Below are 26,244 nucleotides of genomic sequence, written 5' to 3'. Positions count from 1 at the left end.
TTAAATTTAGTAATGCACATCTGTTTTAAATTATTAAAAAATTATGCAGTCTCCAAATTTTAGATGTTTGTTTCTAAATTGACTTGAATAAGAAATTTAAAAATTGCACAGGAATGTGTCCTTGATTACATGCAATAAGCTTGTGATGTCAGCTTGTACCCTGATAACACCTGGCTTCATTAATTAGCACAAAGCTAAACTGTGAAAGCAGAATTGAGCGTACAACCACACCATGACCACGTTTGTGCATTTGATACTTCCCTTGGCAAATCATTTTCTGTCACTTAGTTTGATTCAAGTTTTGGCATTGGCAGTGAGCTCTTTCGTACCTCCGTGCTCTTTTCGCTAACGGTTTTGATCATTTGGAACCACCAGGAAAAATATCAGCGTGAGCAAGAAAGGCTACAGGAAGAGTGGGAAAAGGCCCAGAGAGAAGCTGAACAAGAAGGTTCCAAGTACTATGAAGAGGTAATGAGAGATGTAGTGCAATACTGAAGAACATGCTTACAAGTGTGGGAAATCCAAAGAGCAGTGCATTTGTCTTGGAGATGATAGCAGTAATTTTTGAACTTTTTAAGGGTGGACTGGAGAAAATCAAATTTAGTTTTAAAATACTGAAAATAATTAAGCCTCTTGGTTTGGGTTATTTCTTAATTAACTATAGTCAACATCATTTAAATGTTCATACTATTGTCCTTGTCATTGTCTTGGTGTTGTTTAATATTGAATGTTCATCACTAAAACTTAGTTATTGTGAATAGAATATAACTTCATGGTGCCAGTCCAAACGTTGTCAAAGGGATTAACGTTAAAAAGAATTATTTCACAAACTGTGGATTATAAATTTATTAGAATCAGAATCAGGTTTATTATCACTGGCATGTGATATGAAATTTGTTAACTCAGCAGCCGCAATTCAATGCAATACATAATCAAGCAGAGAGAAAAAAAACATAATAATAAATAAACAGTTATGTATATTGAATAGATTATACATAACTATAATGTACATAACTATAATATAATATACATAACTATAATTTCTGTGCAAAAACAGAAATATTGTATATTTTTAAAAAAAGTGAGGTAGTATCCAAAGCTTCAAAGTCCTTTGAGGAATTGGATGGCAGAGGGGAAGAAGCTGTTCCTGAATTGCTGAGTGTGTGCCTTCAGGCTTCTGTACCTCCTACCTGATGGTAACAGTGAGAAAAGGGCATGTCCTGGGTGCTGGAGGTCCTTAGTAATGGACGCTGTCTTTCTGAGACACTGCTCCCTAAAAAATGTCCTGGGTAATTTGTAGGCTAGTGCCCAAGATGGAGCTGACTAGATTTACAACCTAGGTGTTACTAATTGCTAATGGAACCATTTCCCAAACCATCTACCCTTTGTGCTTGACATTGTTGATTTATTAAAGATTCAAAATACATTTGTTATCTAAGTACGTATGCAGTATACATCCGTGAGAATCATCTTCCCCATAGACTGCCATGAAACAAAGAAAACCAGTAGGTTACATGAAGATGGAGAATATTATCTTTGTATTTAGATGCCAACTAAAAGTTGACTTTTAAGACTACTCTGACTTTTGAAGTGTTTTATTCTCTTGCCCTTCATGTACAAATAAATGTTGCTGTGAATCATGGATGTCAGCCAGTTAGAACAGTGAGAAGAGTTTAAAAGGAGAAAGCTTTATAGAATGGGTGTTGGAGGAGCAGGCGACAGAGTAGAGGGAGACTGAGTAGGAGGGCTTTGGCTCAGCAGGGCTTGGGTGATAACGGGTCGAGGCAAGGTAGGTTATCTGTTCAGAATACAGACAAAAAGAATGTGTGTGAGGCTGGTGTTCTGTGCTCGGTGTCAGATGTGGGAAGTCCTGGAGTCTCCCAGCCTCCCAGATGACCACATCTGCACCAGGTGCATTGAGCTGCAGCTCCTTAGGTGTAGGGGGTTAGAGAACTGGAGATGCAGCTCGATGACCTTCGTCTGGTCAGGGAGAGTGAGGAGGTGATAGAGAGGCGCAATAGGCAAGCAATCACACTGGGGCCTCGTGAGACAGATAAGTGGGTAACAGTCAGGAGAGGGAGAGGCAAGAGTCAGATACTGGAGAATAGCCCTATGGCTGTCCCTTTTAACAATGAATACTCCTGTTTGAGTACTGTTGGTGGGGGATCGGCCTACCTGGGGGAAGCAACAGTGGCCGTGCCTCTGGCACAGAGTCTGGGCCTGTGGCTCAGAAGGATAGGGAAAGGAAGAGGATGGCAGCACTGATGGCGGACTTGATAGTTTGGGGGTCAGACAGGCGATTCTGTGGATGCAGGAAAGAGGCACAGATGATAGATTGCCTCTCGGGTGCCAGGATCCAGGATGTTTCTGGTCGCGTCCAAGATATCCTAAAGTGAGCAGAATAACAGCCAGAGGTCATGGTACATAATGGTACCAACAACATAGGTAGGAAAAGAAAGGAGATCCTGAAAGCAGACTACAGGGAGTTAGGAAGAAAGTTGCGAAGCAGGACCTCAAAGGTAGTAATCTCAGGATTACTGCAGTGCCACATGGCAGTGAGTATAGGAATCGATTGAGGTGGAGGATAAGTGCGTGGCTGGGGAGAGTTTTAACTAGAATTGCTGGGGGGTGAGAACCAAACTGAAGAGATGGAGGAAGGGGCAGTTGGCTCACAAATAGAGAAAGCTTGTAGGCAGTGTGAGAGGGAGGATAGGCAGGTGATAGAGAAGGGACATGCTCAGACCAATGGTTTGAGTTTTGTCTATTTTAATGCAAGGAGTATTATGAACAAAGAGCTTAAAGCATGAATCAGTATTTGGTGCTATGATGTTGTGGCCATTACTGAGACTTGGATGGCTCAGGGGCAGGAAGAATGGCAGACTTTAGATATTTCAGAAAGGACAGGGAGGGAGGCAAAAGAGATGGGGGCATGGCACTGTTGATCAGAGATAGTGTCACGGCTGCAGAAAATGAAGTAACGGGGGTAGGAACAGGAAGGGGTCGATAACTCTACTGGGTGTTTTTTTATAGACCACCCAATAGTAACAGGGATATAGAGGAGCAGATAGGGAGGCAGATTATGGAAAGGAGTAATAATAACAGGGTTGCTGTGGTGGGAGATTTTAATTTCCCAAGTATTGATTGTCATCTCTTTAGAGCGAGGAGTTTAGATGGCGTGGAGTTCGTTACGTGTGTTCAAGAAGGTTTCTTGGTACAATATGGTAAATAAGCCTACAAGAGGAGAAGCTGTACTTGATCTGGTATTGAGAAATGAACCTGGTCAGGTGCCAGGTCTCTTAGTGGGAGAGCATTCTGGAGATAGTGATCACAATTCTATCTCTTTTACCATAGCATTGGAGAGGGATAGGAACAGACAAGTTAGGGAAGTGTTTAATTGGAGTAAGGGGAATTATGAGGCTATCAGGCAGGGACTTGGAAGCATAAATTGGGAACAGATGCTCTCAGGAAAATGTACGGCAGAAATGTGGCAAATATTCAGGGGATATTTGTGTGACGTTTTGCATAGGTACGTTCCAATGAGATGGGGAAAGGGTGGTAGGGTACAGGAATCGTGGTGTACAAAGGCTGTTGTAAATCTAGTCAAGAAGAAAAGAAAAGCTTACGAAAGGTTCAAAAAACTAGGTGATGATAGAGATCTAGAAGATTATAAGGCTAACAGGAAGGAGTTTAGGAATGAAATTATGACAGCCACAAGGGGCCATGAGAAGGCCTTGGCGGACAGCATTAAGGAAAACCCTAAGGAACTCTGCAATAGTAAGGGTCCCAGAACAGATTCCTGAGGCACACCACTGGTCACCAACCTTCATGCAGAATATGACCCATCTACAACCACTCTTTGCCTTCTGTGGCAAGCCAGTTCTGGATCCACAAAGCAATGTCCCCTTGGATCCCATGCCTCCTTACTTTCTCAATAAGCCTTGCATTTGTGTACCTTATTAAATGCCTTGTAGAAATCCATATACACTACATCTACTGCTCTTCCTTCATCAATGTGCTTAGTCACAGCCTCAAAGAATTCAATCAGGCTCAGAAGGCATGACCTGCCCTTGACAAAGCTATACTGACTATTCGTAATCATATTATACCTCTCCAAATGTTCATAAATCCTGCCTCTCAGGATCTTCTCCATCAACTTACCAACCACTGAAGTAAGACTCACTGGTCTATAATTTCCTGGGCTATCTCTGCTCCCTTTCTTAAATAAAGGAACAACATCCGCAACCCTCCAATCCTCCGGAACCTCTCCTGACCCCTTTGATGATCCAATGATCATTGCCAGAGGCTCAGCAATCTCCTCCCTCGCCTCCCACAGTAGCTTGGGGTACATTTCATCTGGTCCCAGCAACTTATCCAACTTGATGCTTTCCAAAAGCTCCAAAACATCCTCTTTCTTAAATATCTACATGTTCAGGCTTTTCAGTCCACTGTAAATCATCACTACAATCACCAAGATCCTTTTCCATAGTTAATACTGAAGTAAAGTATTCATTAAGTACCTCTGGTATTCCCTCTGGTTTCATACACACTTTCCCACTGTCACACTTGATAGGTCCTATACTTTCACGTCTTATCCTCTTGCTCTTCTCATACTTGTAGAATGCCTTAGGGTTTTCCTTAATCCTGCCTGCCAAGGCCTTCTCATAGTCCCTGCTGGCTCTCCTAATTTCCTTTTTAAGCTCCTTCCTGTTAGCCTTATAATCTTCTAGATCTCTAACATTGCCTAGCTCTCTGAACCTTTTGATAGCTTTTCTTCTTGACTAGATTTATTACAGCTTTTGTACACCACAGTTCCTGTACCCTATGATAACTTCCCTGCTTCATTGGAACGTACCTATGCAGAACTCCACACAAATATCCCCTGAATATTTGCTACATTTCCCTGAGAGCATCTTTTCCCAATTTAAGCTTCCAATTTCCTGCCTGATAGCCTCATAATTTCCCTTACTCCAATTAAACGCTTTTCTAACTTGTCTGTTCCTATCTCTCTCCAATGCTATTGTAAAGGAGATAGAATTGTGATCACTATCTCCAAAGTGCTCTCCCAGAGAGATCTGACACCTGACCAGGTTCACTTCCCAATACCAAATCAAGTACAGTCTCTCCTCTTGTAGGCTTATCTACATATTGTGTCATGAAACCTTCCTGAACACACCTAACAAGCTCCTCCCCATCAAAATCCCTTGTTCTAGGGAGATTCCAATCGATATTTGGGAAATCAAAATTTCCCAACACGACAGCTCTGTTATCATTACACCTTTCCAGGATCTGTTTCCTTATCTGCTCCTCAATATCCCTGTTACTATTGGGCGGCCTATAAAAAAAAAACACCCAGTAAAGTTATTGACCCCTTCCTGTTCTTAACCTCCACCCACAGAGACTCTGTAGACAATCCCTCTATGACGTCCACCTTTTCTGCAGCCGTGACACTATCTCTGATCAACAGTGCCACGCCCCCACCTCTTGTGGGTGAAGGGGAAGATGGGTGGGAGGGGTAGGAGGGGAGATGAAGTAACAAGCTGGGAGGTGATTGATGGAAGAGGCAAAGGGCTGAAGAAGGAGGAATCTGATGAGAGGACAGTTGGACCATGGAAGAAAGGGGAGGGGGGGTCATGAGAGGGAAGTGGGGTGGCGGGTAAGGAGAAAAGGGGTGAGAAGGGATCTAAATGGGGAATGGAAACAGAAAAGGGGGTGAAATTACTTGGAGTTAGAGGACATTTATATTCCATTTATGTAATCTGCTTCCTGTCTTAATGAGTTCAAAGCTATAAATTGTATTCACACTTAAGCTTATTTTATCACTGGAAGTGACAGACCAAGGAACTGATTATAGACTTCAGGAGAGGGAAACCAGAGGTCCATGAACCAGTCCTCATTGGAGGATCGGAAGTGGAGAGGGTCTGTAGCTTTAAGTTCCTGGGTGGTACAAGCTGAGAAGACCTGTCCTGGATGTTTCATATAAATGTATTTGTAAAGGAAACATGACAGCCCCTCTACTTAGGAGTCTGCTAAAATTTGGGATTATGTCTAAAACTTTGTCAAACTTCCATAGAAGTGTAGTGGAGAGTGTATTGAGTGGCTGCATTGGTATGGGAATACCAATGCCTTTGAATGGAAAATCCTACAAAGGTAGTGGATTCTGCCCAGTAGACCATAGGTAATGCCCTCTCAACCATTGAGCTCATCTACATGGAATGTTGTTGTAAGAAAGCAGCATCCATCGTCAGAGATCCCCACCACCCAGTCCGTGCTTTTTTTTCTCCCTGCTGCCATCAGGTAGAAGGTACAAGAACCTCAAGACTTGCTCCACCAGGTTCAAGAAGAGTTACTACCCCTCAACCATCAAGCTCTTGAACTACACTTATCAATTGAGATGTTCCCATAAGCAATGATCTCACTTTAAGAACTCTTTTCATGCTCTCATTATTTATTGCTATTTACTTATATTTGCAGTTTGTTTTCCATGCTGTACCTGATTTTTCTTTCATTGATGCTTTTATAGTTGCTACTCTGTAGCTTTTCTAAGTATGTTCCCAGGAAGAAAGAATCTCAGGGTTGTATGTGGTGATATATATGTAGTCTGATAATAAAATTTACTTTGAACTTTGATCTTGATTGATTCAGTACAAGTCAATATTTTTGAGTACAGTTAGATATGATAAATGTTAACTTTAAAGTCTAGATTCAGTGATTATGGGCAAGTTTTGATGTGACCATAATCTTGAAAGCAGAAATACTGATACCCTTTGAGATTGTACACAGGGATTCAGTTCTATCCAAAACCAGGCAATCTGTTCAAGTGTAGCAGTTAGCAAAGCAGACAATTAGTATTTAATGATCCTATTTTAGTTTCATTCTGTTTGAGTGAACACGATTTTCATTGTAATGAAGAAAACATGCTTGGCACTTCTGATAGGGCTCTTTGGATTAGCTGCCTTTTTATGGGGTGCAAATTACTTGTGCGAGAGGTTTTAGTTGATGGTTTTTATTATGAACTTTTTTTTTTGCTCCTAAGATATCTGTGTTCACAAGCCAACTGCTGATATGTCGCCTAAATGAAAGTCCCAGTGTCTCCAGAGGATTTGAGATCTGTGTTTAGTTGGAGACTTAGAAAACACAGGTTTTCCAAACTTGAAGGGTTAGGAAGTCTGGCTGATCCTGAATGAATTCTGATGTCATTATGAGAGCTGGACAGTTTGGTTGAATGAGATAAATATTGATCTTTTGAATCAAGAGCAATCTTGATGGCCACGATTGATGACACCCATGCCATTTCTGTGCCTGCACTGATTGCCGTTAGTCCGCGTGGCCTCTCTGTGACATTCATCTCGTTATGTGGGGTAGTTCGGTGATCAGGCCTCAGGATGGTCTTACCCCACCCCACACACCACCATGATCGACCTCATCCCTGTTAGAGGTTGTTGTCCTTATCAGAATCAGATTTATTATCAGTGACCTATTCTGAAATTTGTAATTTGTGATATTAGTACAGTGCTAGACATAAAAAATTACCATAAGTTATGATAAAAATAGATAGTAAAAAAGAGGAATGCTGAGGTACTGTTCATGGACCATTCAGAATTCCGATGGGTCAGAAGGAATCTGTTCTTCAAAAGCTGAGGGTGCATCTTCAGGCTGCTATGCAACGTCCATAATGGTCGTAATGGGAAGAGAGTATGTTGCCCCGAATGGTGAGGGTTCTCAATGATGAATGCTTCCTGCTTTGAGCCACCAATAACAGACATGGTCTTGGTGGATGAATCAGTTCACCTTCGAGCTGTTCCCCAACATATCTCCAGAGAGGACAACCTGAGAATGTCACCCCACATGGAAGGAAAGAGAAAAAATCTGCATTCTGGAGCCATAGTGATGCAGCAGGGGGAAAGGGACCTTCAGCCCACTAAGTCTGTGCAGACCTGCTTCCACTAATCCCACCTTAATCCAATTTGCATTTCCCCAGAGTCTCATCAACTATTTTCCTCCCTCTGCGCTAGTGGTAGTTAGTAGTTGCCAGTTAACCAGTAAGTCTACATGCCCTTGGGATGTGGCAGGAAACTGGAGCAGCTGGGGGAGAATGTACAAGCTCCACACAGACGGCACCCAAGGTCAGGATTGAACTCTGATACCTGGCTTTGTGAGGCAGTGGCTCTTCTCAATGTGTCATTCTGTGAACTTCACAATTCCAGTAGTTGCATTGCAAAAATGGCCAAGCCGCCCACACTGACTGGGAATGACCTCCCACATTATCTGGCTTTTGGTTTCTGGATTGTGGCTCATGACAGTTCCGATATATAAATAAAGATTTCAGCCTTTACCGAACTAAGCAAGTGCCCTTTACCCAGCTGCCCGTTGCTTAAAAAGTCACTTCATTTTGTCGTGATCCTCCTGCCATCAGCGTGCTGTTGCAGCTCACAACACGCTGGAACAACTCAGCAGGTCAGGCAGCATCCGTGGAGGCAAGTGAACAGTCGACATTTTGAGTTGAGACTCTTCGTGGGGACTGGAAAGGAGGAAGGCAGAACAAAAGGGTTGAGTGGGAAGGGGTGGAGGAGCATGATTTGGCAGATGATAGGTGGGTCCAGGTAAAGTGCGGAGGGAAGGACTGATGTGAGAAACTGGGAGGTGATAGGTGGAAGAGCTGAAGCTGAAGAAATCCAGTAGAAGAAGACAGTCGGCCATGGAGTAAAGGGAAAATGATGGGGAGCCCAAGGTGGAAGGTGTGGGTGATAGGTAGGTCTCTTGAGAAATGGGTAACAAGGGTGGGATGTTGTTACTGGAAGTTAGTGTTGATGCCATCAGCTGGAGATTGTTCACTCTGTTTAATGCTATTCAGTCAGCTTGATTGCCTCTCCCTTTCTGCCTCAGTGCAAACATTTGAGTAAAGTCTGACCACGGTTTCTCACTCTCAGTACACTAAATATAATTCTAATCTTAACAGGAGCGCAAGATACTGCAAGAAACAAACACCCCAAGGCCACCTTTAGGTGCCACGGATGGGCCCCGTGAATCCAATTACAGGTTCTCTTCCCGAGATTGGATGACATCTTGGGATGATCAGGGCACTGAAGAGGAGCTGGGTGATGAAGAAGATGGACACCAAAGTGAAGATGAGGCAAGGAATAAGGAAGAAATTCGGCTACAGGAGGAACAGGCACAACGGGAAGTGGCAGCTCGCCTTGCGCAAGAAAGGAAACTGCAGGAAATGAGGGAACGGGAGCGCCAGGAGAAACAACGACTGGAGCTAGAGAGGCAGAAAGAAGAGCGAAGACAGAGGCAACAGGCAGAGGAGCGAGCCCGTCTGGCGGAGGCAGAAAGAGCTAAAGAATTTCAACCCCGGTGGTAAGTTTCTGAAGCTGTATTTAGTCTACTGAGTTATTTGATATAGCTCTCTTTCCAACTGTTGCGCACAAGCAACATTGGGAAGTTATTTTGCATTAAGATTAGTAAATGTAGCAGGAAAGTTTTCCAAATTGTATGTGAATGTATTTAAAGATAATGATAGCCATTGTAAAGATTTAATTTCCCTGCAATCTTCTGTCTCTATAGATCATAGATCCTATGTTTAAATCCATATTATGTGTGCAAAAGAATACTGCTTCTGATTTAAGGTGTGGTATATTGAAACCTCATCGTGCTCATACATTGACTTTATGTATTTTATGGTCTCATCCAAATTTCTGCTGCATCTATGAGAGATTGGCATGCTCCTGAGGAAAGAAATAGGACTCTGCAAAAGGGATGGGTGGTAGAAGCATCTGTACCTACTAGTTTTATATGAATGCAAAGTTGTTCATCAATTGGGGCGACATGGTGGTGTAGTACTTAGCACGTCACTCTTACAGCACCAGCGTCCTGGGTTCAATTCCTGCTGCTGTCTGTAAAGACTTTGTATGTTCTCCACGTGACCATGTGGGTTTCCTCCAGGCTCTCCCGTTTCCTCCCGCGATCCAAAGAGAATACTGGTTGTTAGATTAATAGGTTATTGTACATTGTCCTGTGATTAGGCTAGGGTTAAAATGGGGGATTGCTGGGTAGTACAGCTTGAAGGGCCTATCCTGTGCGGTATCACAATAAATAAATAAAAATGCTTGTGTCAGCATTTTGAAGGTGGTTGTATTTACTGTAAATTGTTAAGATTATCTGTAATCTGCTTGTAAGAGATGAATTGTATTGCTTCATTTATTTCCCTTAGTAATTGGCCTCCAATGCCATTTTGATTTTTTTTTAGGTCTAAGTCAACTTCAGAGCTCGATGAAGTTATACCTGTGCAAAAGCATGGTGAGTTTCTCCGATTTAGTGTTCAATTTACGAGTTAAAGACGGATTTGAATGTCTTTTTATGCAGTTTCCTAACAAGTAAAGGCAGATTTGAATATCTTTTTATACAATTCCCCAACAGGAGCAAAGGAGAATTTGAATATCTTTTTATGCAGTTCCCTAACAAGTTACCTGAGTGGAGCATATTTTAACTCAATGTATTCAATAGCATTTGATGCACGTTCAGTAACATGCCCTAGGAGAGAAGAGGGCAGTACCTCTGTGGAATTATTGCAGTCTATAAATAGATTTGCATGCAAGATCTCTTCAAAAGTTTATAGTTATTATTATGTATTACAATTTACTGCTGTCACAAAACAACAAATTCCTCAACATCTGCCAGTGACATTCATTCTGATTGTGAAAACTTTGTAAAGAGAGTTAATTAAAATGCATCTTACCGTTGATGTATTCACGGACTGGCTGAGCTGAAGGGCCTCCATACTGTACTGCTGTATGATTCTATTCTAATTGGAGAATGCTAACTTGTGATCTTTAACAGTCCTGAGCTGTTTGGGAACTAGTGTGCTTGGATAGCAAAGTCAAAGAGAATATATTATCAAAGTACATACATGTCACCATGAACTACCTTGAGATTCACTTTCTTTTTTGTGGCCTTTCACAGGAAAATAAAGGGATACAATAGAATTTATGGAAAAGTATACATAAACAGATTGACAAGCAACTAATGTGCAGAAGAAGACAAATTGTGCAAATTGAAAACAATAATTAATACTGAGACCATGAATTTGTAGATTCCTTGAAAAAGAGTCTGCCGGTTGTGGAATCAGTTCAGAGGCTCGCTTTCAAGGACTCTTAAAAGTTCATTCGTTTGCATAGAATTGTATACCCAGAAACAGATAAGAATTGGGTGGTGGGGGGGGAGGTGTTAAAGAAATGTTTAAGTGCATCTGTGCAAAATGTTCAAGCATTTTAAAAAAAAACATTTTTGACTCCAACTTTCTTTCTGAACATGCTCCGAACTTAATCCATGCCTGCAAGCTAATGCCCAGTTGTGTGCATATTTTGACGTGCATTTAGGTGTAAGTGCGGGATCAGTGGGAGGTGTAGCCCAGTGGCTGTTGGAAGAGGAGAAGCTACGCAGGGATAGTGCCAAGTCACAAGATGCATTGCGAGTTGAGTTGGAAATTCAGAGGATGCAAATCCTTAATCAGATGAAATTTGCTGACCCAGAGAGAGGTGCGAGAGTGGCTTCGAGCAGCAGCCAGCCTTCAACTTAATTTTTCAATTGAATCCAGTGATCAAATGGATTAGTTCAATTTCCCCTGCATTTTGAATAACAGCTTAAATCTGAAAGTGATTTTTTCCCCCCTCTTTGTAAAATATATGCGATGCTTTAATTCACAAAAATGAACTATTTTCTTTAAAGTATGTTGTTTGCTCTCTGCTCTGTATAACATCTGTTGAATCATCTGTTGTGACACTATTCTGATTTTTGATTCATTTATATTTAATGTTAAAATTGCCCTTCAAAAACTGTACACTGGTTGTCCAGTTATATTAACCACATCAATCATGATTTTGCTTTCACATAATAATTCTGCCAATGCAACAAACAAGCTGTTCCAAATCATTTTTGCATTTGAGTGATAATTATATTCGATGTTGATTTGCAAATTAAATATATCATCCAGAAATGATTGCAAGCAATGATCACCTGATGCTATGATAATTATGTTAAAAATGTTCCTTTAATTATTTCACGCAATGTATTAAATCAATGCTGTAAAAAGCTTGTTTATAATAAATGGCTTGCAAATACAGTGCAATAATTTCAAATGAAGGATCCCATCTTAATAATGCTGGACTATTCCAAGCTTTTCTTCTGACAAGGCATGAGGGCCGCTAATAATTATTTGCGATTGATTTGCAGGTGACTTGAAGAGTAGAGTCTCGGACAGCGCGTGGATTAAGAGCGACACACAGCCCAAGACCTCGCAACAGAAAGAGCAGCCACTGTCGCAGGCTGAGCAAGAGCGACAGAAAATTCTGCAGGAGATGCGCAGGAAGACCCAGCTGCTGAACGACAATAGCTGGATCAGGCAGCGTAGTTCCAGCGTTGCGACTAAGAATCCGGCCAGTAACTACGGATCCCTGAGGAGGTATGAGCCACATTAAAGCAGAAACGACAGTGACACAGCATGCAAACTGAGTTTTCAGGGATCTTGAAGCAAAAATTCACCACCTCCCTGAAAATTTGCAATGTTGTGTCACATGATCATCGACTCCAATGGAACAATGTTGGAACAGGCATAAAATGTGCATTAGTAGCCATGTCATGCATTTAATACATAATTTCTATCCCATTACATCTACACAGACTTTCATATAAATAAATGTTGACTTTCTGTTCTATAATTCATTGCTCTACCTGCCAGCTGTGGCTTTGAATAGAAATAAGAATTAAGCATTTCAAAACCAATCACACCACTTCTCTCCACACGTCAAACCTAGTGCTGACACCGTGTTGCCTTTGTTTTGTGTCTAACTGAATTTGGGATGGACTTTTTATATTCTCTCTCAGTAATTACTAAAATACATTTTTGTTTTGACATTTAACTAAAAACGCACAACCTTAGAGACATTAAGTCATTTAACTGGCTCTGAGGACTGCACTTCTTAGTCCGATTATCTCCCCCACTCTAATTTAGTACTGACACCACGTTGGTGAAGCAAGCAGACTGAACAGATTAGAACCGGATTCAGTTTTGTACCTTTCTGTTTGACCCTCTACCTCTCACACATGCAGGACCTGACTTCCACTGAACAGGACAATGAAGTTATGCAGTAGCAAATCTACTAGCTGAGTCACACTGCCAAGCAGAATAAGTGGGTTTAATCAACAGTTTAGTTAAAAATGCACCAACGCGATCTCACTAAAATTTGTAATTCTCAGGCAGTCACTACAAAAATATTCTACCATTTTTGTTTTTTTAATTTTTGGATCAAAATGCAGATTCCCTACAAACCAGTATTCAGTTATAGCTACCAATTGAAATATATCTCTTGAGACCTCTGAATAAAATGCTGATACATTACTATAAAGTAGCTGTGTTAAAGTTCTCATAAGTAAGCAAAGTCAGTCTGAGGATTAAGCTATAAACTATTAGGCAATTTCTTTTAAAAATTGTCAGTGAAGGAACAGTACTGAATGGCAGTACTAATTGTTCTTGGACTGGAAGCAGCAAAGATGATTTCCTTGAAGTGGATTTCAACACGAAGTCCTTGAAACATGAACATTAATGTCTCTAATGGTGGTTGTACCAAAAAAAAGCAACTGTTGATTAAAACCCTGTTTATTCTGAGTGGCACTGTAGTTCAGCTGGTAGAGCTGCTAACACACAGCTCCGTTGGCCTGTGTTCGGTGCTGGCATCCAACGCTGTTAAGGTGGAATTGGCAGGTTCTCCCTGGTAACCCTGAAGTTTCATCTCCCAAATTCCAAAGACATGCCGGTTGATAGGTTAATTGATGTGAATTATTCCTTGTGTAGTGAGTGGTAGAATCTGAGTGGAGTTGATGGAAATATGCGGAGCTTAAAAAGGGATTAGTTTATAAGTTGGTGTAAATTGGTGCTTATTGGTCAGCCTAGGCTTAGTCTGTTGAAAGGCCTCTTTCCGTGTTATATGATTCTAATTACAGATTCCATACAGTACTATCTAGAAAATAGCTCCAATACTTTTTTTTAAAAAAAAGTGAATTCTGGTTAATTAGGACAGCTGCTTATTTGGGACAACACTTGAGAACAAAAACAAACTGAGAAAATAGCTGGGGTTCCTTTCATTTATTTGGGACACTCTGCTGCTTAATTGGGGCAGGAGACCGTTGCCAAGCATTTGCTAACTAGCGTCAGTCACATGCACGTCATGTGGCCAATAGAAACTACACCGCTTAGAGCAGACAGTTCATAAGTACCATCACTTGCGTGTTTGTGTTTTGATTTTAAAAAAATCAGTGATTTTTGTCACTGATGGCTAGTACTGAGGAGTGAGACAATTCAGAACTTACGCTCGCTGTGGTTTCAAACATTCAGCCTGGGAGTGAAAATGAAATAATTTCACTACTTCAAGATAGGAACTACAAAGAACTAGAAGGCATCCACAATCATCTTGGAAGTTGCAATTAAATTGAAGATTTGGAGAGTGTGGTCATTGAAAGCACTGCTTAAAGGCGGTCACTCTGCATTAGGTGTCCATATTGATTTTGTCCATTTGCAATCAATCAAAAGAACACGTCTGTGCACGCTGAATGGAGTTGTCCAGCGATAACTTGGGAACTAATACAGTTTTATAGTACTGTAGTAGTTGTCGTAATGTTCTAATTTGCTCTGTATTTCATTTGAATACATACTTTGTTACTCAGTTAAATGGTAATTAGTCATATTTTTAACTATTTCCATGAAACTTTAGTTTATTAGGCTAGCCACTTAATTGGTCCAAAATGTACTGGTCCTGATGTGTCCCAATTAACCAGAATCCACTGTGTACAGAATGTATATGTATCTGCTCTATGTGTAGCCGGAAACAAAGGACCAACTATTCTTAGAGGAATTAAAATCATCCTTCAGAGGTTTAAAATCATCTGTTTACTGCAGAAATACAGCTGTCAAACAGATGTGTGCAGTGTAACTAGTTCCAGAGGTTGTTTGTGATTGTACAGAATGATTAAACCATTGATCCAGTTCCAAAACCTTTGACCTGCGTCAGAGCCACAACCAAGAGCAGTGGCAGTAAATAAATGATTAACAAATTAAGCATGTCAATTCAACACACACTTTTTGTATTACAAGTCTGACAGCAACAATGTCAAATGAACCCAGTTCCTGCAGTTGTGCCTTCTGAGGTACAAAGCTGTGCGCTAGATGCTTCCTTGCTTCGTTTGCAGAATTGCGTTCGGATATTTGAGTGAAAGTGGTTTGATTAGATAGGTACCCTTTGGATATGTTTTCCTATATAATCTTTTAAAAAGAACAATTTAAAACAACAAGCAGCAAATTAAACATTAAAGGAAAAACATCTCTTTTCCACTATTTTCTTGTAGAGGCAAATGACATAGTTAATAGTAGATTTAAAAAGCATCTTAACTGTCCATCAGTATTAACTTTTCCATCTGGTGTTGTGGATAATGAATGAAAATGAGGACTTGGTAGGAAGAATGTGCCTTGAAAGAGAGGGAGAACCAAATCAGCACAAGTTTTCTGAACCAAATATTGGTCATTTGGCATTGTCCAAAGCACCGAAATGTGGCATTTTGTTACTTTGCCAAAGCTTACGTGGGGTGGTAGAACCTGGTATAGTTCCAGCACACACAAATTATGTCACTACAAAGTGAAGCAGAGGAACTGAAGGAATTGTATTATGTTTCAGAGGTGAATCTTTGGATAACTTGGATACCCCAAGGACAAGTACCTGGGGACCAAATTCTGAGCTGGTGAATTCCTCGGCAAAGGAATCAAACTACCACCCAGTCTCCACTTCAAACCAATCCTTCATGCATCGTCAATCTGCAACACTGCCAGCTCCATCCAGTGGATCAGTGAGAACAGCATCATGGGCGAAGAGTTCTTCTGTTGCCCCAAGCACTCAGTCGCAAACAACCCAAGGCAGCAGGTATGGCATTAAGCTTCATCACTTCGATGCAAATATTCTGCTTTGAACTGCACAAATACATGATGTGTACGTCATATTCTGTGTAAATGGAAGGTCTACTTAAGGGGAAGTGCTATACAATACTTGACTGAATTTTATCGCTTGTTTTCTTTTAAATACGTAGTTAAAGATTTTCTTCCAATCACTTCTGACCATAAGTTTTAAGTGCACCTAGCTGTTAGCTTAATATTCAAACTATGATGCAGATAAGAATAATGTATTCAGTATTCTTGCACGAGATTTCACTGAATTTTATTGCTTGTTTTCTTTTAAATATACACAGCTCTATTAAATATTTTCTTCCAAATACTTCTGACCATAAGTATATGTACCTAGCTGTTATATTTATATTCAAACTGTGGTGCAAATAAGAATAATGTACTGTGTTCAGTATTCACACAATTGAAGCAAAATTTGCACTTGGTACCTTGCCAAAAATATCTATTTTCCATGAAGTCCTTGGTAGCGAAGGGGACAGAGATGTAAAGTAATTGGAGGAGGATTAGGGGGTTGTGGGTGGTGCTGGAGTGGAAGCTGGAACTGCAGTTGGACAAATGCATTCATCCTAAAAATGTAACTGGTTGTGCACTTGAAGGCCACTCTTGAGAGAATTGTGAAGTCTGTTCACCTAAAATGACATTTTGTTTTTGGCTGGCGTAGACTAAAATGGAGCAAAAGGGGTTTGTGCTATATACTTCAAACACTCGGATTTTTAACCAGTTTTCAAACATTGAGTAAGTGTAGTCAGAACATTAAATGTAATCCATGAAAAAAAAGCCCTACAGCTGGTGGAATGACTGACCTGAGCAGCACATCACCTTGCATTTGTATAACATTAACCTTATTAATGTTCAAGTACTTAAGCTCACTTTATAATATAACCATCTCAGAAGTGTTCACAAATAGAAATGTTTTCTAGTCAATCTGGTTTGTACACAGCCTGAAGTACAGCTAGAGATGAAGAGGGTGTGGTTCTTGGGGCAGTAGTCACAGAAGAGATTGGCCTTTCAGGACAAAGGTTTCACTGACAAGAAGCGGCCTGCACTCCCCACCCATGTTCCTTATCCCTTTGATCTGTTTATCTTCTCTGGAATTGGAAGGCGCTCTTCATTGGCCCAAACTATTCCATTGCCATGCAACAAGGCTATGAGCCATGGCACTGCCACAAATAATGTGACCAGATGATGTTGGGTGGGTCAGAATGGGTCCCACCTATGAATTCCTCTGGGAAGGCTTGACAGCCAACAAAGCTCCACCTCCAGCTTAGCTTTTGGTGTCTGTCTCTGACAGTGAGAAACAATTTAAAACATGGATTTAAAAAAAACAAACAAGTAAAGCACTTAAAATACTTTTCTAAATAATTTAAAAATAAATATTATAGACAGCAGGCTGAGGGTAGCAGACACCAACAGAATCAACAAACTCATTCGTAAGGCCAGTGATGTTGTGGGGATGGAACTGGACTCTCTGACGGTGGTGTCTGAAAAGAGGATGCTGTCCAAGTTGCATGCCATCTTGGACAATGGCTCCCATCCACTCCATAATGTACTGGTTAGGCACAGGAGTACGTTCAGCCAGAGACTCATTCCACCCAGATACAACACTCAGCGTCATAGGAAATCATTCCTGCCTGTGGCCATCAAACTTTACAACTCCTCCCTCGGAGTGTCAGACACCCTGAGCCAATAGGCTGGTCCTGGACTTGTTTCCACTTGGCATAATTTACTTATTATTATTTAATTATTTATGGTTTTATATTGCTATATTTCTACACTATTCTTGGCTGGTGCGACTGTAACGAAATCCAATTTCCCTCAGGATCAATAAAGTATGTCTGTCTGAAATGGAGCATAGTTTCTCCTTGTCTAAAGTCCCCACTGTTCTAGAATAGCTGTAGATTCTTATAACATAGTTAACGGGCCATTTGGTTTACAGTACCCATGCCTGTCAGTAGTTATCCACCCATATTAATCTCATCTACTAGCACTTGATCCAGAGCACTTTATACCCTGCTGATTTAGATACAAATTAATGGGCCCAACATTTCTTCCATTGGCCTAACCCGGCTCAGAATCGTAAGAGCAACTTCCCCAAGCCAGCTGCTGTGGAGTCTCACTGAGCTCATTGTTGGATTCACTTGGGAGTTGAGCAGTGAAGTGCAGTCAGCAAATAGGCAAGGGTTTTCAGCAGCAAGTTTAAAAATTCTGTGCTTGTCCAAGAATCCCGAAACTTCACCAGGTGACCTAGGCAGTTCCATGTGGAATCGGGGAGAAAGAGAAATTCCCACACACTGGCTCCAAACAATTGGAGTACTTTCCCTCCGAGAACTGCAGTTATTCAATTGTTGAGTACATTCATGGAAATAGTTTCTTATTGTCACACATACTGAAGTCCAGTGAAAGTCATGTTCTGCAAAATGTTCATACAAATCGAATTATTACACAGTGCATTGAGGTATAACAGGATAAGAGAATAACAGAGCTCAAAATGAAGGGTGGAAGCTACAGAGAAAGTACAGTGCAAGCAGACAAAAAGGTTCAAGGTCATAACAAGTTAGATTGTGGAATCAAGGTCTCTTGTTTTTATGGGTCAGATAGGGATATGGACATGAGATCTATGGTTTCATTAGAAGGAGCACACATCCAAGAAACTGGCTGGTCTCCTAATCCTTTACATTGCCATCCTGTTCAGCTCTGAAGTCTCTTCTTTTCAGGAAGATCCACCTGCATATACCCACCTTTTACCTACATCCCAGTGCTTTGGTTGAACAAATGACGATGAGTCTTGCATCTATAATAAATAATTTAGCTGAGATCAATTGCCTTTTGTTGGAGAGTTCTGAGTTCCTGTGACTGTTTTAACGTAGAACAGGAGGTGCTGATGTTTTTATGCCATGGACTCCTGTCATTAACTGAGGGGTTCATGAAACCCGGGATGGGAACTCCTGATGTTAGAAGTACTTGTTAAATCTGACTAAGATGGTCAGGTTTTCATTGTGTGAAATCAGTGTTCGTTCCATCTTGCAATATAAACATTCTGCTCTCAGTTGCCTATAATGCAATTTTGTTGCCATCCGGTGTTGGTGGAGTGACATCAGAAGGAGCAATTACCTTTTGGGCCAGGTTAACTTCTCTACACTAAATGCTGTTGGCAAAGATCCACCATGCGCAGCTTTCAAGGCTGGTTATAATTCTCATACGTGTGTAGCATTTATATAGTTGGTGCCCTTTTTCTTCTATATCCAGGTCAATAAGTGGAAAGAAGATCTGTTCATACTGTGATAGCGCTCTGGGCAAAGGAGCTGCCATGATCATCGAGTCTCTTGGTCTTTGTTATCATTTACATTGTTTTAAGGTGAGGATAGGAACCAGCTCGGACTAGGGGAGAACACTGCAACATCACTGCTAGGGATTTCTGCTAGTCGTGCATGTTTGTATAGAATGCCACAAGACTCTTACTAACATTCTGACAGTGAGAGAATCCATGCAGACTCTGTAACATGACGATGCCCAGAAATCATTACAAAGCAAAATGCTGAAGAAATTGGAAATCTGAAATAAAGCAGAAAAATCAATGCTTGTGGAGAGGGTAGCTAATGTTTCACATCAGTGACCCTTCTTCAATGTTAATGCTATTGTATTCTCCACAATTGTCGCCTGCCTTGTTGGATATTTCAAACCTTTTCAGTTTTATTGCAAAGGTGAATTGTTTTATAAGAAAAGTACCCCTTTTCTGTCTTATTCTGCGTGGATACTACTGCTGGCATAAAGCATTGTAATGCCATACTTACCAAGGGTATCTATGTCAAAATGTTTTAATCATAAGTTTGGTTCTATTTCAGACTGGCATAACTCAGCTTCCTGCTTCTGTATCATAACGGGCAGTTTTTGATTTTCAGTGAAAGAGGAATGCATTGGCTTCACCACCCCTTTCTGGTTTATGTTTGTGCAAATGCCTTCTCCTGAACCTAATTTGTTGTTTAACTTTATTTTTGTCCTTCCTGTTGCTGGTGTCACCATTCCCTCCTAATGCCTCGCTTTCTGCAGTCGGTGGTCCTTTGCTTTCCCTCTGCAGTTTGATACAGCTCTGTAATGCAGCAGGACACCGAGGGGTGAAACGCAAATTCTGCAACACTGCTTTTGCTTAGCGTGCACGTTCTAAACATGCACCCTTGCTGTATGCATGCCCGGCTCATAAATTTGTCTTGGTCTTTCTGTGCGGCCTCAGGAATATTAGTTAACCCTTTTAGAGCCCATGTGTTTTGTCAACGATATCCGTATTCTGTACTTGATTGCCATGTTTTACTAATTCCATTGAATTTTGTCACAATATAATGTCCACAGGCTCATTTTTGTATAATTATTCTTCCCCAATTTTATTATTCTTGAATTGGATGATATAATTGATCTTACCTATGGCTTTCTACTGTCGTCCTCTCCCAAGTTAAAATTGATCTTTCAGTGATTCAAATTATTTCCCTTTATCTACACCCAAGCCATAAGATCTCAGTTCCTGAGTGGGGGGCAGGCAGTCTGCTGTGACCACTGCTGTAATTCTGCCTCTCACCATTAAGTACTCAGCAGGAACAAATTTCCCATCATCTTCCATTGGGAGCCTGCCTAGCTGCTGATGTTCATGATGGTGAACCTGTGCCCCATCTTTGACACGCAGTCCATGTTTGCTCTTTCATTCTCTCCTAATGCGGCAAGGAAGAAAATTCAGTCTCTGTTTGCCCATCGTATCTTTTTCGGACTGAGTTTTGTTCCTTGAATTTGGGCAGTTGAAAGATTTAACTGGTGTCCTTTCTCATGCGCAGTGCACATCGTGCAGTGTCGACCTCGGAGGAACAGAATCGGGTGCGGAGGTTCGAGTACGGAACAACAGTCTCTTCTGCAACTCGTGCTATGCCCAGTACAAAGGTAGGTCAGAATACAGGGACGCTGTCCAAGATTATCCATCTGCTATAGCTGATGCCTGCAGAGCATTCCTATACAGGAAAGATTTGGAAGTTATGGGCCAAACAAAAATCAAATCAAGTTTAATTATCATTTAGACCAGACATGAATACAGTCGAATGAGATGAAATAACGAGAGAGAGGGAGAGGGAGAGGGAGAGGGAGAGAGAGAGAAAAATACGAATACACACAGTGTTCTGCAAGAAAACACGTGTATAGTCCAAGACACCGACATGCAAATTGCTGGTAGAGCTGCCGGCAATCCGCCCTGTCATTTTGCCAGTCGAGCACTGGAGGGCAGCACTGATAGGAGAGGCCAGCTCCCAAGCGAGCTTGGACTCCACATTACATGGCCTCCAGTGTGGTCTCACCTGGGATGCAGCTGCAGGCAAGCCCACTTGACGCCTCGTCCTCGTTACAACTGAAGCCATTCTGCTGCCTCCTCACCAAATGGGGAAACGGGCCTGCAGCATCTCACATTGTCAATGTCCGACAGGGTCTTGCAATCACAACAGAGCACAAGACAGCCACCTAAGGTTACACTGCACGCTGATTTTGTACACCAACTCCGATGTCTTTCAGTAGCAGGCAGTGGCAAGTTCTGCACCCAGATCGGCTCCTCTGAGGTTTAGAATTAGTATGTTAATATAGAATTTGGATTATTTCCGTCACAGTAAGTATTTGAGAAAATCCTGTTTTCTGAGAGATGAAAACGAATGGATCTGGAAAAGCTTATCTGCTGGCAGTACTCCCAAGCTGGAGGCTTCTTATTACAGGACAGAATGAAATGGAAATGAGCCATTTGTTCCCAAACATGACACTGTCCCATGATACTCTGTGGAGGTTGTGATGTGGAAGAGAATTGGATGGAAATGAGTCCAAGCAATGGGCTTTGAGGTCTCATTTACCTGGAGCAAACATTTAGACGACTGATGAACCATTTGGAAATACCTTGTAGGCCAAAGGATAGCATTCCTCAAAACCAAGCATAGCTTTCCCTGCAAAGAATATTTGCTTCATTTTCCATTTTCTTTTGTTTCTACTGTCGGACAGTGAATTTCAAAATGTGTAAATATCTCTCCGAAACTGACCTCCAAAGAACCAATACTTAGAGACAGTTTAATTCTGTTGGGGAAAAGTACTGAAATTTGCTTCTCAGCAGCAGCATTAAAGACATTACAGCTTTATCAGACCATAACGTATAAGATTTAGGCTATTTGGCCCATTGAGTCTGTTCTATCATTCAATCATGAGACCATAAGACATAGGAGCAGAATTTTCCCATTTGGTCTATTGAGTCTGCTCTGCCATTCCATCATAGCTGACTTATTATCCCTCTCAAGCCCATTCTCCTGCCTTCTCCCTGCAACCTTTAACTCCCTTAACAATCAATCTCTGCTCTAAATGTGCCTAGTTATCTAGCCTCACCAGCAATCTGATAATATGTTCCATGGTTTCACTACCCTCTGAGTGAAGGACTTTTTTGTCTCATTCTGAGGCTCTGCGTACAGATCCTAGACTCTCCTACTGATCTCCATGTCCACTGTAACCAGGCCTTTTAGCATTACGTAGGTTTCAAATAGCCCCTCACTCATCCTTCTGAACTCCAAGTACAGGCCCAGAGCCATCAAATGCTCCTCGTACGTTAAACCTTTAATCCTGGGATCATTCTTGTGAGTTCCTCTGGACTCTCTGTAGGGCCAGCTCTTTTTTCCTCGTATTCAGGCCCCAAAATTGCTCACAATGTTCTATATGTGGTCTGACCATCACCTTTTAATGTATCCTTGCTTTTATATTCTGGATGTGGATTTTGTATGTGGGCTTAAGCTTTGAAGAGATTCTCATGTGGCGATTCATGGATATTGTTCACTCTTTATTCATCTCTCAGACCAGGCTTGTATCTAAAGGAGTGAGAGATAACTTGACTGAAACATAACTCTACAGGTTCCTTAGGAAACTTGATAGGTGCGCATGAAGGTATCTCCACTTGTTGTTAAATTTAAAACTAAGGACAGCGCGGTGAGGTAGAAGATAAAAGCTGAGGCATTCTAACTTTCCCTCGTAGGACAACCCAATCATTCCAGATGTCAGTCCAGTAAACCTTCTCTGAACCATTTCCAATCCATTAACTTCCAAATCAAGATGAGAATTCCATTGAAAGTTACATGTCCAAGATGACATCAATTAGTTCTGAAATCTAAGTGTGTTAGCGTTCTTCAATTATAGTATGAGAAATCAAGTGTGGACACTTATCTGAAAGCTTCTTTGAGGATGATGTGTCTTTAAACACTCTTCCTTAAAAGACAGCAAAAACAGTGCCTGAATATTTCTAAATCTGACTTAATGAAAAAGGGAATGTAAAGATACCAGAACCAAGTAGGATTGTGGAGCTGTTGCTGTAATTATAATTTTACTGGAAAGTTAAGCAGGTTTGAGATAACTACTCCTGGTCCTAATTCACAAGTTCTTAGTTCCTGATTATACAAGAGCAGTTTATTGAATTGCTTTAGCATGGTATCATGTGTACAGCTTTCAAAATCTAGAACACAGAACGGTTCAGCACAGGAACAGACGCACAATGTTGCGCCAAGCTAATTAAACTGGCAATTTAACGCTGAACTAAACTAATCCCTTCTGCCTTATCAATGTACATGTCCCTTTATTCTCTGCATATTTATTTGCCTAATGAAAGGCCTCTTATATGCCTCTATCATATTTGCCTCCATTGGCACTACTGGCAGTGCATTCCAGGTACTGACCACTCTCTGTATTTAAAAAAACAACTTGTCCTGCACTTCTCCTTTGTGCTTGTACCTTGTCACATTGAATGCATGCCTTTTAGTACAGTCCGGCACTGGGATATTCTCCAGTGTACAACTCCTGTGCACTTGCTGTACTCTGTTGAAAACTATTAAAAGTTAAAATGAGGGCTGAATTTTTCAGGGGTGTCCATGGTTTCTTTCTGTTTCTGTCAGGCTGATTACAAATGATAATTCTTCCTAACACCCACATAATGCTGGGGGAACTCAGCGGGACAGGTTGCCCCACTGTAAGAGAGTAAACAGTCAACATTATGGACTGAGGACTACTGAAGAAGGGTCTCAGGACCCTAAAGTCGACTGTTTACTATTTCAGTAGATGCAGATTTCCTCCAGCATTTTGTGTGTGTTGCTTTGGACTTGCAGCATCTGCAGAATTTCTTGTGTTTATGTTAATTTTTCATAGCTTTGATCCATTGTGTTTCTTTTTTTTATAGCTGGGCAGCTCCTGAACCACTGAGGAATCTCCAAGCAATGGAAAGATACTAGTGTGCGTGGAACGGATGAGATGCTTGGCTTAATGCTTTAAGAAACCTAACATATTCCTCATGAATGGACAGAAAAAGCTCTTGATAAGCAAATTATATAAAAGAGATGTAACTCATTGAAATTTAAAATTATTCTTTTCATCACAGTTGGGCTACAAATGGGGTGACTGCTCGATTAAACATAAATCTTCAATTTATGGTGTAAAGATTCGATCTCTGTATTGAACTGAATTTGCATATGCAGTATAACGTGGCTACAAGTTTATTCTGTTTCTGAAGTATGCCTCCACTGAAATTGCTGGAATACCAAAGTTTGGAAGCAGTGTCACTTTTATAATTGATATGTGTGTGCATTCGCACAATCAAAAATAAGTTTCTGCCGTTCTTATTTTCTTATGAGCAAAGCATGTACAGTAGCTGAGGGAATGCATGGTGTATTATACAGAAAATGTATTGGTGACTTATAACTTTTATTTATCGAACTGATGAGCTGTTAGTTTATGGTGCAAGTAAGGCGACAGCCTCTGTTCATACAGCTGTGTGTGGAGCAGAATTCTGTGGTTTATTTACATATCTATTCTACTTACCATTTATGTTCTGAAACTTTTTGAGAGATCCATGTAATAATTGTAAAACTGCAGTAACTTGGCACATTTATCGTTGTTATTCTGTTGATGAGGTGACTCTGGAAGAAGCATTATATTTTCTCGAACGAGGGCAGGTTAAAAGATGGGGTAGGCATGCATTTTAAATGTACGAGCCTCATACAGCCCTTGGAGATCATCAGGAGCTTTGATGTGAAATCAAAATCTGAGATTTATTCCTGGCTTTTTGGAGTGGATGGTTAAAATATTTTGCAAAAAAAACCCCTCAGAAATTGTACAAAAGAAAAGTCAGTTTGTTTTTGTGTTGAATGATGTTTATAAATAAAATGAAATAAATCTTGAAATCTTGTCAGTGAATTTATTTGATCAGAATCAGCTGGTTCATCTGCAGGATGCATCATCCATTGGCCCAGAACTGTTGAATACTTGCTCCTGTCTCAGACTCGTTCGTTGCTGTATTCCTCTGCAGGGACTCCAGCTTCCGGCACATCAGCACTTGTGGACCTGTCTCAGAGCAGGCAATCAGCTGCACCCTGAACCTTATTGAAAGCTTTGAGTGCAGTGGCTTAGCTATAAAGCTGTTGTCTCACTATGCCAGTCATCCACGTCCTGATGTCGATTTGATAATGTGGGGTTTTTTTCCCCCCGGGTGCTCTATTTCCTTCCCACGGCTCAAAAATGTGAAGGTTGTTAAATTAATTGTCCATTATAAATCCCCCACAGTGTATTGCTGAGCAGGGATGGTGGTGGGGAGGAGGGTGGTGTAGGAGTTGATGTGAATGTGGAGAGAATAACATGGATTTGGGTAGATGAATTGTAAAAAAAAATGACTATCTGCCGGTCCGTGTAGACTCAATGGGTTTGAAGGGCCCATGTCTGTATGTCTGTCCTGTGTATTTAGATATAGGAGCAGAGTTAGGCCATTTATTTGACTCATTGAGTCTGCTCTGCCACTTCATCATGGCTGATCCATTTTCCATCTCAGCCCCAATCTTCTGCCTTCTCCCCGTATCCCTTCATACCCTGACCAATCAATAATCTATCAACCTCTGTCTTAAATATACCCAGTAGCAGCCATCTATGGCCACAAATTCCACAGATCCACTACTCGCTGGCTAAAGAAATTACTCCTCATCTCCGTTCTAAAAGCATGTCCCTCTGTTCTAAGGCTGTGTGCTCTGGTCTTGGACTCCCCCTCGACAGGAAACGTCCTTTTCACATTCACTCTATTGTTTCTATGAACATGACAGGCACAAACATTCAAAATCACTTCAAACTTGCTAAAGTTTTTCAAATTAAATAAACCAAGTAAGTGCAAACATTAAGGATAATTTAAACAAACAAAACCTAGTTTCACTTGGCCCGATTGCTGCAGC

At 41.1% G+C, this 26,244-nt stretch overlaps 1 protein-coding gene across 7 annotated transcripts in view; it reads left to right on the top strand.

Moving 5' to 3' along the window:
• Window positions 1-25,212, top strand: part of lmo7a (LIM domain 7a) — a 229,427-nt gene extending 204,215 nt beyond the window's left edge. For 5 of the 7 annotated variants that reach the window (XM_073027921.1, XM_073027904.1, XM_073027897.1 and 2 more), the window contains 9 exons: window positions 376-468; window positions 8,957-9,357; window positions 10,247-10,296; window positions 11,376-11,534; window positions 12,229-12,457; window positions 15,720-15,962; window positions 19,247-19,355; window positions 20,818-20,920; window positions 24,213-25,212. In XM_073027921.1, the coding sequence (XP_072884022.1) occupies window positions 376-468; window positions 8,957-9,357; window positions 10,247-10,296; window positions 11,376-11,534; window positions 12,229-12,457; window positions 15,720-15,962; window positions 19,247-19,355; window positions 20,818-20,920; window positions 24,213-24,235 (1,410 nt within the window). In that variant the 3' untranslated portion in view covers window positions 24,236-25,212. The remainder of the gene's footprint in view (window positions 1-375; window positions 469-8,956; window positions 9,358-10,246; window positions 10,297-11,375; window positions 11,535-12,228; window positions 12,458-15,719; window positions 15,963-19,246; window positions 19,356-20,817; window positions 20,921-24,212) is intronic. The other 2 variants (XM_073027910.1, XM_073027915.1) reach the window with 2 other exon arrangements.
• The last annotated feature ends 1,032 nt before the right edge of the window (window positions 25,213-26,244 follow it).

This window comes from Hemitrygon akajei, chromosome 2 (genome assembly GCF_048418815.1).
Source record: "Hemitrygon akajei chromosome 2, sHemAka1.3, whole genome shotgun sequence".
Classification (NCBI taxonomy): domain Eukaryota; kingdom Metazoa; phylum Chordata; class Chondrichthyes; order Myliobatiformes; family Dasyatidae; genus Hemitrygon; species Hemitrygon akajei.
The sequence above is the reverse complement of the archived record's forward strand: the minus strand, read 5'-3'. Positions and strand labels throughout refer to the sequence as shown.